General features: G+C 45.4%; 2 protein-coding genes across 2 annotated transcripts; one reads left to right on the forward strand and one right to left on the reverse strand.

The window, feature by feature from the left end:
- The first annotated feature begins 3,130 nt into the window (after positions 1–3,130).
- On the forward strand, positions 3,131–6,721 carry LOC125612784 (vomeronasal type-1 receptor 4-like). The gene is made up of 2 exons (XM_048791491.1): positions 3,131–4,057; positions 6,470–6,721. The coding sequence occupies exons 1-2, from the start codon at positions 3,131–3,133 to the stop codon at positions 6,719–6,721; spliced, it is 1,179 nt and encodes a 392-aa protein (XP_048647448.1).
- Positions 6,722–9,852: 3,131 nt separating this feature from the next.
- Positions 9,853–14,706, reverse strand: LOC107158876 (protein FAM90A27P). Its single transcript, XM_015505361.1, has 7 exons — positions 14,635–14,706; positions 14,056–14,228; positions 12,826–13,003; positions 12,211–12,404; positions 11,650–11,758; positions 10,470–10,640; positions 9,853–10,353 (listed from the first exon to the last, which is right to left on the reverse strand). The coding sequence occupies exons 1-7, from the start codon at positions 14,704–14,706 to the stop codon at positions 9,853–9,855; spliced, it is 1,398 nt and encodes a 465-aa protein (XP_015360847.1).
- Between the last annotated feature and the right edge of the window lie 1,931 nt (positions 14,707–16,637).

Here is a 16,637-nt window from a genome sequence, read left to right on the forward strand (position 1 = left end):
GAGTCACAAGGACAAAATCTTATTCTAAAGCAAGTTGTAGATCCTGCCTGCCAACCTCCTGATGCCAGTGAGATCATTTTTGAGAGACACTAATAAATGATCACTCTTCTATGGAAATTGATTTGTCTGATTTTTATTCCTACTAGGCAGGAGGGAAATCCATAGGTAGAAAACAACCTTTGTTAGAAAGCTAGCAGCTCACCAACTTCCAAACATCAGCAAGGAGCTGTGCAAAACCCAGTGGGTCTCTGCATTACACTATTCTCCTCATCTTCATCATCTTACTTACACCTTGAAAACCTTCCCAGGTGACGGGTCTGGTTTCTCTGCTCTTATTAAATGATGTCACATTTCAGTGTCCTGAAGATTAAAAAAGAACACCTGCTCAAGTAGAAGATGTCTCACAGGAGGAGAAAATCCAGTGAGGCCCAGGAACTAGGGGCCAGTCCCTCCAGTGACAGATCCTGGTGTTTCCTGCTCTCAGCACGTGAGCCCTATCTCCTCAGGGATCAAGGAAATTAAAGAACTTCCCACACTCTGCAGCCGGCTCTTTGGAAGTGACAACTGTGAACTCGCCCTTGCTTCTGGGGCATTGGCAACAGGGAAAAAGGTTTTCACAAACATCCTCAGGCCCAGGAGCCTGTCCTGTCATGGAAGCTATAGTTTAAAAGGTCTCTGCACTTCTGAGGGGAGGGAGCACTCACACCAAAACCCGCATGCCAGGTTCTGGCTGCCTCTCTCCAAACACAGGAGTCCTGGCTGCTGTGATCGTCCACTGAGCCCAAGTGCAGGAGCCCAGAGCACCCGGGTGAACACTTTTCTTTCATCAGAGAGGAAGAAGTGAAGCAAGGAGGTGGATCAGGAGTCTAGGTAAGTGACCATGTGGGCACCGTGGTGTCTTCTGGGTTTCACTTGGGTCCAGCACCAAAGCCACACAGGCATGAGGAGGAATCCCCGAGGAGGACCTGAGCTGTCAGGAGACGTGGGTCAGAGGCCCTGGACCAGCACCTGGTGGCTCCTGGTGTAGCTCACTGTGTTCTACAGTGACAGGGGTGTTGGGGTTCAGCCTAGTAGGAATCACAGGCCAAGGTTAATGTGCCTGAGGACTTAGTTCCAGCCAAATTTGATGGGCAGTCTGCCCTGCAGGGACACGACTTGAACATTCAGGGTGACCTCAGGGGCCCCTTAACACCTCCATGCTCACGTTACACAAGAAATCTCCAGCAAGCCTCTGACCTCATGCAGAATCTACCTCCCAGGGACAACCAGCAAGCAGAACGCTTCCCTGGTTCTGGGGTCTTCAAGGGCTTCATGGACGCAGGGATCTTTTCCTACTGAAATTGTTTACGTTCAGTTGATTTGGGTGAGACTATTTCCCAGCTCCCATCAGGATAGCCGACTTGAAGGAAAAGGTCGGATTATAGGAATGGGTTTCACGTGGCATACTGGGGGGGAGTGCATGTTCTGATAGGTTTTCTCACTTCAAAACTTAAATTCCCTTTCTCCACTTATTAATCTTTAACTTTTGTTCATACCCATTCTAACTTGTGTGATATGATTCACATTCTGCTTTTGACTTTATTTCCTGGTCAGGTAACAATGTTAATTAACTATTTGGTTGATATTAATCTGTTTTCCATTTGAATTTCTACCATTGAGAAGTGTATCTCCCTAATATCTGCCCATTTCTAATTTGCATTGTTTGGACATGTTCTTATTGAATATGTTGAGTCTCTTATACATTGTGGGTATTAATCTTTTGTCCAAAGAAGTACCTGCAAAAAAAAAAAAAAGAATAAAATTCTATTTTGTTTGTTGAATCTTTGCTGGAATTCTTGTTTCCCTTGCTGTGCGGGAGCTTCTGGGTAACACATGAGAAATGAGGAGTACCAGTAAGAAACAAGTTTGAGTAACAGTTCTGCAAACACAGATAGACAGAAGTGATTTTTGACAAATCATTACCCTGTGCACGGTCACCAGTATCATATCACACACTTTAGAATCACTGGGAGAGAAAATCTCAAAGTCTCCACAAACAATGTTAACACCAAGGAGACGGAAATGTTCAGGCCATGAAATAACCAGGAAACATTTTATGCTCATAGAGAATTACCTCAGTGTATCCCATAGACAAGGACAGGAAAAGTAAAAACAAGAAAAGTATTGTCAAGCCTATTCCAACAATTCGAATGTCCAAAATCAACTTATTATTTACTCAAGTGTCCACATACAGGGGATGTGAGTCTTATATTTTTAAATCTTCCTCAAATCATGCACAGTAGTTTATAGTTTTACCTATATGTATTTAAAATAACATTAGTGTATCATGTGAAATCAGTGATATTTGGTTTATGTCCTATAAGAATTTGAAAGATATTACTATTGCATGTGCCAAGTTTCAGCAGACAATATAGATTCCCATAATAGGTGTCATTTCTGACATTCATCACCCTTTCACTGTAAATGGACATTTGTACTCTTTGAATATACTTGGCATAATTGTGGATCTACATAAGTTTATATTTCGGATGCATTTAAACTTGATTAAAATATCTAAACTTTTACTCAAAAGGGTCATTTTTCTATATAATAAACACTGATACAGAATTCAAAACTTGGTTTAAGGTTGTTAAATAGAAAACCACTTGTGTAAGATGAAATAAAAATTGTTCAATATGCCCCTTTTTATTTGAGGAACCCAGCTAACTAGCTTGGTCAGAGGAACACAGTGTTGAAGAGCATTCCCATGTTCCCAGCACAGCCAGGTTCAAAATAGCACATTGACATAGAAAAGGTTTGAATTTAGACATACAAGCCTCCTTCAATTGCTTAAGTGTTGCTCACTTTTACAATGAAAATAACAGGGTCACCAGCTTCGTGGAGTATGATGAACACAAGACCTTCTACTTCTGCATTCTTTGTGGTACTGGCCCCTGTTCTAAGAGAATTCTTACAAATTGTAATTTCAACACTGAATACACCTTGTTTGTTTAAAAATGTTTAAGTAAATATTCTAGGTGGGACCTAAGTGTAGGATATTGGACTGCAATGCATATGTAGCCAATCCTAATATTCCCATGCAGGAATCTCTGGCTCAGAAGATGAACATCGGTCACTGGGAGCTGACAGGATGGCCACCAGGGATCTGGCAATAGAAATAGTGTTTTTGTCACAGATGGTAGTTGGCGTTCTAGGCAATGTCTCTCTTCTTTATCAATACCTCTTCCTTTACTGCACAACAAGCAGGTACAAGTCCCTGGATGTGATTCTCATGCACCTGAATGTAGCCAACACCTTGGTCCTTCTCTCTAAGGGAATTCCTGAAACAATGGCAGCTTGGGGGTTACGAGAGCTGCACAGTGACATTGGCTGCAAACTTCTTTTCTATCTACACAAACTGGGCAGAGATGTGTCCATTGGCACCACCTGCCTCCTGAGTGTCTTCCAGGCCGTCACCATCAGCCCCAGGGACTCCAGGTGGGCAGAGCTGAAGGTGAGAGTTCCCAGGTACAAGGGCACCTTACTCGCCATCTGCTGGGTTCTGAACATGATGCTGAGTATCCTGGTACCTGTCCATGTGACTGGCAGACAGAGCAGCAGAAATAACACCAACAGAAGGGACTACGGGCACGGTTCTGCTGTCTTTCAGGACAAAGTCCCAGGCACAGTCTACCTATTGTTGGCATTAGTCCGGGATATTTTCTGTGTGGGGCTCATGCTCTGGGCCAGCGGCTCCGTGGTTTTCATCCTCTATAGACACAAACAGCGGATGCAACATGTTCTCAGGAGCAATGTCTCCCCCAGATCTTCCCCTGAGTCCAGGGCCACGCAAGGCATCCTTGCCCTGGTGGGGGCCTTTGTGTCTCTGTCCACTCTCTCCTCTGCCTTACACATTTCCTTGGCTTTTGTAAAGAATTCAATTTTGTGGCTGGTGAACACCTCCACACTAATCGCTAGGTGCTTCCCAGCAGTCAGCCCCTACATTCTCATGAGCTATGACTCCAGAGTGTGCAGGATCCAGTGTGTCCATCCAAGGAAAATGACAACCCCTAAGAGTGTAAGAGAAACATAAATTGAATGTATGTTCACAATGGCTATTTGCTTATTCATTCATATGTCTCAGAATAGAAGCACAATTTTTTGAAACTGTGGTATCATGTGAGTCCAAAAGACGGAAATTTGAGTTTCTGCCTCGAAGTAAACTTTGAAATGTATAGCAATTGTGAATAGTGTATTGTCATGTTAATATTTATGCCAGTGAGTGTTATTAATGTCTGCATATGGGTAGCCCATCTTATGTGGAGTTATAATAATAGAAGATACAACAATCCATGTTGTGAAGTACTCACTGACGAAGTGTCATTTAAACAGTATTGAAAATTTTTTTGAGATTTACTAGCGTTAATATTATAGGAAAAACATCCATAAAAGAGGAACACAATTCAAGATGGTCATCTTAAAAATGGCCAAAATATAACTTCTTTCACAGAATAGTGAATAAATACCATTGAGCTCCTATCAGGGAAAGGTCAGTTTCAGAGATTAAAGACAACGCAAGCAAATAAGCATTCTCTACATGGCAGTTAGAGGGATGATGGTCACTTAAAAGGAGACTGTCATGAATACCTAAAAAAGAACTAATAAAATACATAAAAATAAACTTCACAAGTGTGCAAACATACACACACAACAAAGAGATCTCAAGGTTTATTTAAAACATTGCCATCTAGTGGCCAGATTAAAGTAAAGTAAATCAAAGAGGACAAAATCATTCACCATTGACCTTTACATGTCTTCAAGGAAGTGTCCCTCTTACTTGAGGGAGTGGTGTCTGATTGGACCTATCCCTGGAGAAGAGAGATCTCTGAAGAAGGGTTCAAGGAGGTCCTGGAGGGGAGGGGGTTCCACCCAGGACCAGCAGTGTTCTTGGCATATGTGATGGAGACTTTCAGGCCCTGCCACACAAAGGGACGGAGGTTTATTCAGGAAGTGGATGCACTTTCAAGAGAGAAGGTGAGCTATCTTGACAGTGAGAAGCACAATGTCAGCTGTGGTTTCCATGTGGATGGAAGGGCAGCACTGAGGGGCTGCCTGGAAGAGGGGCTGGGGAGCAAGTCTTTCCTGGGCTTCCCCCCATTTTGGAAGGGATCAGCCAAGGGCATAGCATTCAGGAGTTGCAATGGTTCATGAGTGTTTTTCTTGCATTTCAATTGTTTAAGGGCACTAAATTGCTAATTCAGCATCTTTCCATTTATTCCCAAATTCCTATCTCAGATCTGGGTCAAATATTGGATAAGCTTGTGGGGGAAAAAAAAAGGATTCATTAGAACTCATATTTTATATTTTCTTTAATTACAAATGCAACCAAAACTTGCTACTCAAAGGTAACATAGAGGACTGTGGTAACCATGAAGTACTCTTCAACTGAGGAAGTACATCAGCTTATCTGATACTGAATGAATTAAAGAAATGGCTGGTTAAACCCTCTGGTCTCAGCATTGCTTTCTGTAAAAAAACATGTTTCTCTCTTTCCATGGGCATTGTCCCACTTGAATTTCCAACCCTGCTGGAAGGGATAGAGATCCACGTTCATAAAGGTATTTTGCTGAAAATCTTGCAGATCAACCCAAATGTCCAAATTGATGGGAAATGAATTCTAGAAAAAAAAATCTAAGTAAGACCCTCACCAAACCCCTTGCTTTGAAGATAATAAATACAAACACATAATTGTTCTTTAGGTCATTAGCAACTGATAAAAGGCTTTCACAAACATGTTCCATTCCTCAGTCTTGTATTTCATTAATGCTACTTAAAAAGATATTGCAGCCTGGGGGAAGGTAACAGAAACTGACAGAAACACAGTTCAGGGTCTGGCTCCTTCTCTCACATACAGTACTGACCACTGGGACATCAAACATAGCCCACAGTCCAACAGCCACCAGACCCCTGTGAATATTCTATATCTCCGTCAGACACAAAGTTTGTAAAAAGGAGGTGTTCCAAGAGTCTGGGTAGGGATCACATTAGGGGAAGATGAAACACCATGATACACACACTCACAGAACGCACACAAATTGGGACATAGATTCTGTGCATTCCCCCAGCTGCACAGAACAAGCAAGACTTCTGAAGCCTGAGCTAAGCTAGGGAGCAGAGATGAGGTCCTAGACCCTACCCCACGTCCTGGCAACTGCTGACGTCCTTCAGTGCGACTTGCAAAATGGTGACTCTGTCCCCACACTGCCATTTGCAGAGGAAGAACGTAAGGAGATGTGACTGTGCCATGCAGTCCCCGTTGCAACTGCCAGCCTACAAGGTCAGGTATGGAATAAGGAACATCCTCATGTCCCAGATCTCCTTGCAGAGAGGCTCTGGCTGAAATTTAGCCTCTGACCACCTGGTCCCCTGGCAGACAACTCTTGCCCACCCTGAGCTACATGGTGAGTGAAACTTCTCCGTGGCCCTTCAGGGAGGAGCAGAGTGGATTGTGTCCACTGCACTGACAGGAATCCTGGCAGACAAAGGCTGTCCTTCAGAGAAGATTGTGGAAGAAACTCTGTGGATTGTGCCTTCCAGATGGGAAACTACCAGAAGAGGTGAGATTCTGGGGCTGGCAATGGGGCTGCTGAGCTTCCTGATCAAGCGAGGCAGAAGCTCCCTGAGCAGCCGGGGACTTTGGAAACGTGCTTGGGACCTGCTTCACCCTGACACGCTGCTGTAAACTGTGCTGCACTTCGAAGTCCTTTGGGTTTAATAAATTGACTGTTTTCTCATAGTTCAGAAACAAATTAGACACACATGTGTGTTTTCCATGCTATTCACATACTCACAGATATTTAAAATGTAGAGAAGGGGATGAATATCTGCTTACAAACTTATTCACTCCTGAATTTGTCCCATCAACCAGCTGCACACAGATAGGGAGAGGACTGCAGGATGGTGAAACACCATGATACACACACACTCACAAAACTCACACCGAATGGAACTCCCATTCAAGATTCCTTTATGAGGTTTCCATAAGATTTGCTTCTTGATTACCTCCAAACACCCTGGAAATAATTAGCATCACAGATTCCTGGATCTGGCCTAATGCAGAAGACTGTGATTCTGAACTTCCCGTTACCAAAGCCTCATGGTGTTTGGAAGCTCATGATTCCATATGCTCCAAGGATACTCCAACCTGCCATGCCAGGCTAGGTACATGGGCTGAGAGGTCTCCTGAGGCCCTGCAATGCTGAGACTCTGCCCTGTGGTCCTTCTACATTCCCCAGTGGGTGTCCCTGGACTGTTGCTTCTGGGTCAGGGAAAACCTTGACATCAACGTAGGCAGCCCAGAGTTGAAGAAATGGCTCTCATGTGTGGTATATTTGGACATCGCTGGTGGAAGCCCACTTGAGCAGTTCTGCCTTTTCTTTATTGACCACTTTCTGTTCATTGGTTTTGGACCACCCACCAGGAGGCAGCCTAGATTCTCAAATCTTCTCACTTTTTAGGACAAAGTCCTAGAAAGACAACAAAGTCCCCAAGGCAGAAATAGGACTTGGGCTTTGGTCCTGCCACTGAAATCCCACCCTAGAGAATCCCCTCTGCCTTTTATTGATTCAGGACTGTTTCCTTCAAACCGAGAAAGGAGAAGGGAGGGTGGCAAAGCACCACCTCTGCTTTCCTCCCCCAGGTTTCTTAACCTTCACTGCAGGATAGAATTATCTAGGGGAGGAGGTGAACAGTCCTGGTCCAGGTGGATTGGGCATGACCTGACAGCAGCTATCTAGGGTCACACCACCATGTGCCCAGAGAAACCCCCGGTCTGTTTCCCCCATGTTTTCCCATGAACAATAGCAGTAGAGTGGTTTGTGTAGTTCTAAGATTGGACTTGGGTGCCCTGGGGGGCAGGAATGTGCCCAAGGACTTTGATGCCGCCTGGGGATAAACCAGGTACAGACCGTGAGGATGAAGTCACCTTGGTGCTGACCATTATGTGCACCCTCCTTGTGACCCTCATGCAGGGTCCTCTTATTCTCCCTCCCTCTCTTGTGTCAGCAAGTTCCAGGGAATGGTATTCTGGGCCAGTTCGGGTCTGCCTGCTTCCCTCTTGAGTCTCACAGCTCCAGGGTCCAGTTCTGATGCACCAGGACCAGGTGTTTTAGAGCAAGCCTCCCGCCAGACTGAGGAAAGCAGCATCTTGGGTTGGGACCCAGTCCTAAGCAGTTATTACAGCTCATGAGGTGGACTGGGACACAGCCACAAGAGGAACCAGGCTATTTTCCCTCTACTCACACCCTTACTCCACCTGAAACACCTGGGAGGGTATTAAAATGCAGATACTGACTCAGAGCATCAGCTGCTGATGCTGGAGGGATCAGGTGTGTGGCATATATACCAAGGTCCTCTTTACTCAAGTAAAGAAATTTGGTGATTAAAACACATAGGAGTGACCCATCTTCGTATCCAGCCATTACATGTTAATTACAAAGAAAAGCTAACATTTACAAGAAAGCAAGCCCAGCTGGTCCAGGGGTTTTTAAAATGGAGTCTATGCACCCTTAAAAATCCTAGATACAATTGAGGGAGTCCATGAGCCTCATGGGGGAAAGTTATAGAAAGTTTTCAATATGCTCTGGCCACAGCTCTTCCTTCCCTCAACTGAATGCAGACAACAAAGTCCAGCCTGCCTGCCTCACTACATGACTTGCCCACCACAAGCTAGACTTTCCCTCACACACCACAATTTGTGTAAGTATCACAAATACTCATACTCAGCACAACTTTAAAGTATTCATGGTTATGAGACATGAAAAGGAAACTATTTTGATGCATTATTAAAAAATATGACATATTCTTTTACAAGTTGTCAAAAATACAATTGGTTTATTTGTCAGTCTAAAAAAAAGAGATGAGCTTGAAGTGATGAGGAAATATCAATGTGTCCTAGGTCAGAAAATGGACAAATATTGAGAGAAGTCAACCCAACACAATTTTAGAGTGACATTTAATGACAACGGGGACCAAGCCAAAGGGAAAATTCCCTCATAAGTAAGATACTAATCTAAATTCAGACAAGTATGATAATCACAGTGACACACTATTATTTACCATGCGCCACTCATTATCTAAGCAGGTTACATACTTCAATATCTCAACAGGGAGATAGATCACTATCTGCACTTCCTAAATGAGCTCAGACACCAGGCCTATCTCATAGAATTCAGTGCAAAACAAACTTCATAAGCGCTAGTGAGCCATGGCCCTCTTCAGGACTCTGGATCCATTCATTGGGCACAGAGCTGAACAGTTCAAATCTTTCAATGAAGTCACCTACAAAACAAAAGTCCCCAAGAAAGAAGAGCATATTCCCCATGTGCTGAAGGCAGTGAGAGTTCCCAGCGGAGGCACTCAGTCAGAGTCAGAAGGTGAAGACTCCAGGTGCCACTGTTGAAAAGACACACAGCTCTCCCCCACCCAATGACAGGCCTGGGGCGCAGTGTCTCTGATCTCAGCCAGGTGGGTGCATGCACAGATGAATTTCATAACTTTCTATTGACATGATGTTGTGACATCATTCCTTGGGTTCACTCAGGGTTTCATCCTATTATGTCTAATTTTCAAAGGATTTTATGACATTTTCATAAGCCCCATATAAATGGGCTCCAACTGGCCAAATGATCGGCAGTTATCCACTGATCCCCAGGTAATGTCAGGTCCACTCTGGGTACACACATCACAGCCTGGGAAGTGCCATTCGTGGCACAGGGCTGTTCCCAGCCTCTTAACCCTCCTCCACCTTTCAGTCACTTCCAGTTCCTAGGAGGCTGGGAACGGAGTCTTCTCCACCATGTAGGGGTCTCACTCCTAGTCACTGTCCTCAGAGGAGGAAGACACCAGAAGGTCCTCATGGAGGACACTCCTTGGGACACAGGGAGCCAGTTCCTCAGACTCCTTCCAGACACGAGGGCGGGGGGCAGCCAGAGGGAACTTCACAGAAGGAATGACTGTGGGAGCCAGGCTGAGCCTGGGGCTGGGCTGACCCTTGTGCCTTCTCATGGAGCCACATTCCTTGGGTTTCCCCTGAATGGGGCTGGACATTAGAGGCAGGAAGACAGTACCACCCTGTACTGGGCTCAGGCCAGGTGAGAAGAGCAGAGGCTGCAGGTCCACAGTGGGCTTCCAGCTTGGAGCCTGAGTGGTCGCCTTGGGTGCTTGTTTGGGTGCCAATCCACTTGTACTTGGGGTAGCTGGAGGAATCACCTGGGGACTCTGGAAGGACTTCAGTTTCTTAGGTTTGCTTCTGACCACACTGTTCACTGGCCTGGAACTCGACTGTGAATCCCCGGCAGGATGTTTCCTGTGTGCCTAGAGGTCAAAGACAGGACCAGGGTCAGGCTGAGCTACATCATGGGGCAAAGAGCAGACCCTGTAGCTGTGGGCTTGGAGCTGACAGCAGGGCGGGGGCAGACAGGGACACCCACCTCACGTCCCTGGGCTGCTCCACTGCTGATCAGCTGGGGATTCTTGTTGTGAGACCACGCAGGGCCTAATGATCTCATGTCAGCTGTCTTCCCAGCCGGAGGGCCTCTGAGAATGGGGTCCGGGGCATGTCTCCTCTTAGGTGCTAGGACAGGCAGCGGCCTGCAAGGTTTCTGTGGGACAGGAAAGCTCAAATCAGACACCTCAGGATTCAAAATTATCTCCCTATGGAAAGTGCCACCATATTTCCCCAGCATTTAACAGAAACTATGTGAAAATAGCTAGCAGTTTAGGAAGAAGGAAAATGCCCACCAGTACAATAAATAAGACAACAGGGACATTAGGGTTTCATCTAAATCAGGGATTTAAAAAGCCCAATACTAATCTGGGCTGTTTTTCTGTTTGGATTTGGTTTGGTTTTATGGCCTAACAATTTGATTTCTTCCCCATCAGATATTACTCTTCTGACTATCAATTAAGTTTCATCACATATTCTGTTTTTAAGATCAAGAAAAGGAGCCTTTTTCTCCACAATATGGAGAGTATAATGGAAAAAACTCTTCTGAAGGGCGATTTGGGATTTTTATCAAAAGTGTAGGAAATGCCTGTAGATACACACAACAGGGTCGTGTGACAAAAACATCAGGTGCACAAATTTTTTTCCCCTTTCATTGGGAGTCAGCTTGGAAAAAAAATAGCATAAAATATCCAAATAAAGAAATATAAAGTTAGGCACAGTGGTGCACACCTGTACCCCAGTGGATGGGGAGGCTGAGGCAGGAGGATCCCAAGTTAAAGGACAGAGTCAGCAATTTAGCAAGGCCCCAAGCAACTTAGCAAGACCCTGACTCAAATAAATAAATAAATAAATAAATAAATAAATAAATAAATACAAAAGATCTGGGGATGTTGCCCAGTGGTTAGACACACCTGGGTTCAGTCCCTGGTCCTGAAAAAAGATGAATGAAGAGGTGAGGAATGAAAGGAAGGTGGAGGAAAGGAGAACAAGGAGGAGGAGGGAAAAGAGAAAGAAGGAGCAGGGGAGGGAGGGAGGGAGGAAGGGAGGGAAGAAGGAGTCTGCATATGCAGGATGTCCTGCAGGCCAGCCTCAGTTGCAACGTAACCCTACTAGGGGCATAGAAGAGAGCCACTCACGGCACCTGGTTGTGAGAGCAGACTCACCCTCATGGGGACAGGAGATCCTGCAGTTGCCCGCCGGATCCTCGCCATCTCCTCTGAGGACCTCTTGGGAAGTCTCTGGGGCAGAGCCTTCCTCTGCTGCTCCTCCTGCCTGCAGAACAGATCCCGAGAACCTTATCTGACATGCCTGACCTCCTGTCCACACCAAGGATGGGGAGCCAAAGGCAATTCCAGAGCTCGGTCCCAGCCCTAGTGTGGGGACCAGGGAGGCAGGACAGCCCCTGTGCACTTCTTATCTGATGTTGCACCGTCCCTTATCCCAGAAGCAGCCCCCACTTCCAGGAATCCCCCTCTCCCCTGAACTTCTGAACTCCATAATTTCACTAGACCCCACTGCGGCTCTGCCTGCTCTGAGCAGCATTCCAAGTCCCCACACACCAGGGCTTCTCAGCCCCACAGTGTGCTCTGGGTGTGGCCCCAAGATGTGCAGCACTGGCCTGTCCCTCTGGCATGTCCCTGTCTGTGCTCACAGATGGAGGCACAGAAGAGGGAGGGGGAGATACTGAGGGTGCAAAGGCCATTCTGATTCTGCAGCATCCTCACCTTTGCCCTGGATCCTTCTCTCTCCTGACTACATCATCCTGGCCTCTCAGGGGCTGGGGCTTCCTTGGCTTCAGGTTTTCCTTGTCCTTATTTGAGTCCAAGGGCTGCCAGGAAACGGCTTGAGCACAGCACTTCCCTGGGCACCTGAGGCTATGGGGAGTGTGCCCAGAGGCTCCGCAGTCCTTGCACGTTGCCTGTGGAGGAGAGACCGCCTGCTAGTGAGTTGGAAGCAGCCACAGGCAGCCTTCAGAGGTCAGGACAGGGACGGGTGTTTGGAACCTAGATACATGGCCTACAGTTGCAGGAAACTCAAGATCTCATGGTCCTACCCAGAACCTGTCAGGCACCCAAGAAGGAAGGACTTTTGTGTCTAAGGGTGAGACCAATAAATCAGAGTTTGGTATTGCACAGACACCAGGCTGGAGGTGACACCAAACAGGGAAAGGGGTTGTTCCTCAGGGGCTCTGAATGGCCAAATTGCTGGATGAAGACAGCACAAACCAGGTCCCTGAGATACGACAGAGCAGTCGTCACAGACACAGAGGGCCCTCTGGAGACCCGCTCTCTGGGGTCCATGCAGAACCCTCTTCTCCTAAGTTCCAACCCTACACTTACCACAGTGTCCTCCTCCTCTGGTGGGCGAGCCCATTGCCCCTCTGCTCCCCTCTGTCGCTTCTTCAGGTTCTTATCTTTAGCAGCTCCTTGAGGTGGAAGATGTGTGTAAACACCTGACACAGGTGTCACAGCCCTGGGCTTCTGCTCAGTCTTGTTCATTAATTGATTGTTAGATTTCCTGGTGATAATAACAGAATTTTTCAAAATTATACAAACACAAGAAAAATGTCCAGCCTACACCCAACTCCAGAGGGGAGGGACTAACTGACACCAAGTCACACCCACCACAATCTGGTATTCTCAGAATTAATGTCCCATTCTGTGATCCTCTGCCAGCATCGACCAGCTCCCTAAAGGAGACGCTGCCTGAGAGAAGCCCACTGACTTACAGAGGGCAAAATGCCATGTGCACCCTTGGCAGGAAAGTGTTCTAGGCTCTGAGTTTCTGCCCAGCCTCTTACTATAGGATGAAAGTCTCAAACAATATTTATCAAAGCCAGTAGACAGGAAGCCAATAACTACTGGGTTTTCCCAATTATATGCAGAAAAGCAGAAAACCCAACAGTGTTATTTTGGTTTTTATTTATTTTATTTTATTTGTTTTGTTTTATTTTTCTTTTGTTGTTTATTTCCTTGTTTCTTTGTTTTTTTTTTTTGTTTTGTTTTTTTTTTTTGGTACTGGGGACTGAACTCAGAGGCACTCTACCACTGAGCCACACCCCCAAGCCTATTTTGTATTTGATTTAGAGACAGGGTCTCACTGAGTTACTTAGTGCCTTGCTTTTGCTGAGGCTGGGTTTGAATTTGACATCCTCCTGCCTCAGCCTCCCAAGCCACTGGGATTATAGGCGTGCAAAACTTCATCTGGCCAGAAAACCCACTGGTTTTACAAAATAATTTCTTAATCAGAAAACCAGCCAGATGCAATGACAAAGCATTTCAAAGCTCTGATATGTAAGCTCATGAGCACTTTGGGATGTTTCACAGAGACCCCATAAGCACACGGCAGGGTCCACGGGGAAGATGGCACAAAGCCACACCAGGACAAGCAAACTCAGGGTACCTGAGCAAGCCAACAATAGGTGCAAACTTACCCCTAGGCAACTCAAATGTAAGCTGTGTTAGAGTTAGCAACACGCAGGACAGACACCCCCAAGAGAGGCAGAAATCTGCTGTCCACACCTGGGCACCCCCAGGCAGTTCCCACAGTACTCGTGACGCTGGACCTACCCTTTCTTATGGTCTCCTCCTCTATGTGAGATTGTGCGGGGCCTGTCCACCAAAGGCTGGTATTTTCCACTGGTGACACAGCGGGCTGCTGGGTCCTCTCCTGGCCTCAGAGGGAATCTCAGCAGAACCTCCACAGAGGCGACAATCATCCATTTCTCTTTCAATACATCGATCTGATGAAGAGAATCAAGATATAGTTCAAGTTCTCTAGGCAGGAAGAGGTCTTGGGATAAAGAGATGAATGAGCTCCTGATTCCTTTAGTTCTAATGATGTGTAATCAATTAAAGTCTCTTTAGTCCACAGCCCACCACGAGGTGGATCATGACCTTTACATGGCACCAAAGGGCACCACCTGAGAGTACAAGGACAAGGCTGATATTCCACAGCAGTTGCATGCACCTGTGTCCATCCTGTTGGTGCCTGCACATTTTAACTGGCCAGCACTCAGGTGTTTGAAGTTTTTTAAACCATGAGCACCCACTCCCAGCCCAGGCAGAGAGCCTGCCTCAGAATGGACTCTCTCTTCGACTCCACCCCTTGCCCAGCCTCTCACTAGCCCCAAGGTCTCGCACACTTACGTCTCTTTGTGGGATCCCACACTGCTTCAAGAACTGCCTCCCCTGTTCCATGGAGAGGGTGTTGGGATCCATTGGTGCTGATCCTTCCCAAGGGGTTCTGTTTCCCTAGAGGAGAGAAAATGGGACCCTGAGTTCCCCACATCCCTGGATTCTCCCTCACACAGAGGCACTGAGGATTCTGTCATTCCCAGGAAGCAAGTCTGCTTACTAAACCTACCCTGCTTTACACAAAGGGAATGCAGAGACCCTCATACCACATCATACAATGCCTAGGAAAATTGTCATGTCATTGGCTTCAAAGACAATTCAATACACTGATAGCCACCAACTTGCAAGCTTAAGGCAGCACGTTTCACACCTTATGATGGTGCAAAAGTGGAATCTGTACTATACAAACCTTTGCATTTTAAACTTTGCTTTTTACCCAGACTAACAATACTTGGCAGGATACTCTCTGACGATGCTGGGCAGTGGTGCCAGCCATTTGCAACTCCCAGATAGCCACACAACCACGAGGTAACCAATGGGCACTCCACAGTGCACCATCCTACCAGTGTTTGTTGGACACCAGCATTCAGTAAATGACAGGAGATGGTCAACATGTGTGGGGAATAGGTTTCTTTAAATATTCTGAGCACATTGAAGGTGGGCATGGCTAAGCACCAGGCTCTGTAGGTTGAAGGCTTTGAATAAATATTTGCCTTATGCTATATTCAATTTACTGTAGATTTGTTGGAATGTAATCACATCACAAGATTAGCTATATTAGAAAACTGGAAAAGTAGTCAGGCATGGTGCCAGACGCCTGTAATCCCAGGGGCTAGGGAGTCTGAGGCAGGAGGATCCCCCAGTAAACAAAAAGGAAAAAAAAAAGAAAGAAAGAAAACTGGATGTTTTCGGTCTGTATTCCCCTTGGTTATAATTTGACAAAATTAGCATGGCCTGGTGGCACACGCCTGTAATCTTAGTGGCTCCAGAGGCTGAGGCAGAAGGATAGTGAGTTCAAAGCCAGCATCAGCAAAACCGAACCACTTAGCAACTCAGTGAGACCCAATCTCTAAACAAAATATAAAATAGGGCTTAGGTTGTGACTCAGTGGTTAAGTGCCTGTGGGTTCAATCCCAGTACCAAAGATAATAAAAATTAAAAAAAAAAATCAGACAAAATTAAATAAGGCTAAGCCATGTCACTCCACTGTAATGTTAAATATGTTGTAACTTATGAAACACATTCAATGAAATTCCTGAAATCAAGTAGCTTGAAATAAACAATGAAATTCAAATAGATATCATAAAGTCTCAGAAATTTAAAGATAAAGCCTTTTGTGGACATCTTCATCAGCAGTGTAAATCCTGCATTCAGGGGCAAGTCTTCATCTAAATGACCATGTTCTAAAATGTAAAGGTAGGCTCAGCTTATGAATTAGAGACCCAAAATCACATCATTAAAAACAGAAAAGAATGGAAATTTTTACCCAAAAATAGATTCTAAGGAAAAAATAAATAAAATATGACAAGATCGAGGGTTTATTTCAAAACAATAGGACATCTTATAACAGGCTGTCATAAAAAGATACTAAATCTGTTGGAAAAACTATGTTAAGAAAACAAAAGACAATATTTGCCACAGCAAAAGAAAAGAACAAATTCAGAAATTCTATGGGGGAAAACTTATTTTAAATAAAAAATAAAGTCTGATTTGTTTTAAAAATGCAAATGATTATTTGAAACCCAGCAATTGAAGAATAAGAAGGGAAGGACATCTCAATTTCAAGATCAGCATGGAAAATTTAGCAAGACCCCATCTCAAAATGAAAAATACAAAGGGCTGGGGATGTGGCTCAGTGGTAGAGCACCCCTGGATTCAATCCCCCAGTAACACACACATATAAATAGAGAGGTGGGGGGGAAGGGAGAAATATGCAACAAACAAAAATAGAAAAGTGGAGAAGATTTTCCAAGTTCAAGTTGAGGATAAGACTCTTATCCTCCACCAACAACTTA

Source organism: Marmota marmota, unplaced genomic scaffold (genome assembly GCF_001458135.2).
Source record: "Marmota marmota marmota unplaced genomic scaffold, marMar, whole genome shotgun sequence".
In the NCBI taxonomy this organism is placed as follows: domain Eukaryota; kingdom Metazoa; phylum Chordata; class Mammalia; order Rodentia; family Sciuridae; genus Marmota; species Marmota marmota.

Excerpts from the sequence above, each read along its gene's own strand:
- LOC107158876 (XM_015505361.1), bottom strand. The coding sequence starts at position 14,706 with ATGGATCCCAACACCCTCTCCATGGAACAGGGGAGGCAGTTCTTGAAG. Across the intron at positions 13,004-14,055 it reads GGAGGAGACCATAAGAAAGG|GAAATCTAACAATCAATTAA; the intron begins GTAGGTCCAGCG and ends TATTATCACCAG. Across the intron at positions 11,759-12,210 it reads GAGAAGGATCCAGGGCAAAG|GCAGGAGGAGCAGCAGAGGA; the intron begins GTGAGGATGCTG and ends TCTGTTCTGCAG.
- LOC125612784 (XM_048791491.1), top strand. The coding sequence starts at position 3,131 with ATGGCCACCAGGGATCTGGCAATAGAAATAGTGTTTTTGTCACAGATG. Across the intron at positions 4,058-6,469 it reads AAATGACAACCCCTAAGAGT|GGAGGAGCAGAGTGGATTGT; the intron begins GTAAGAGAAACA and ends GTGGCCCTTCAG.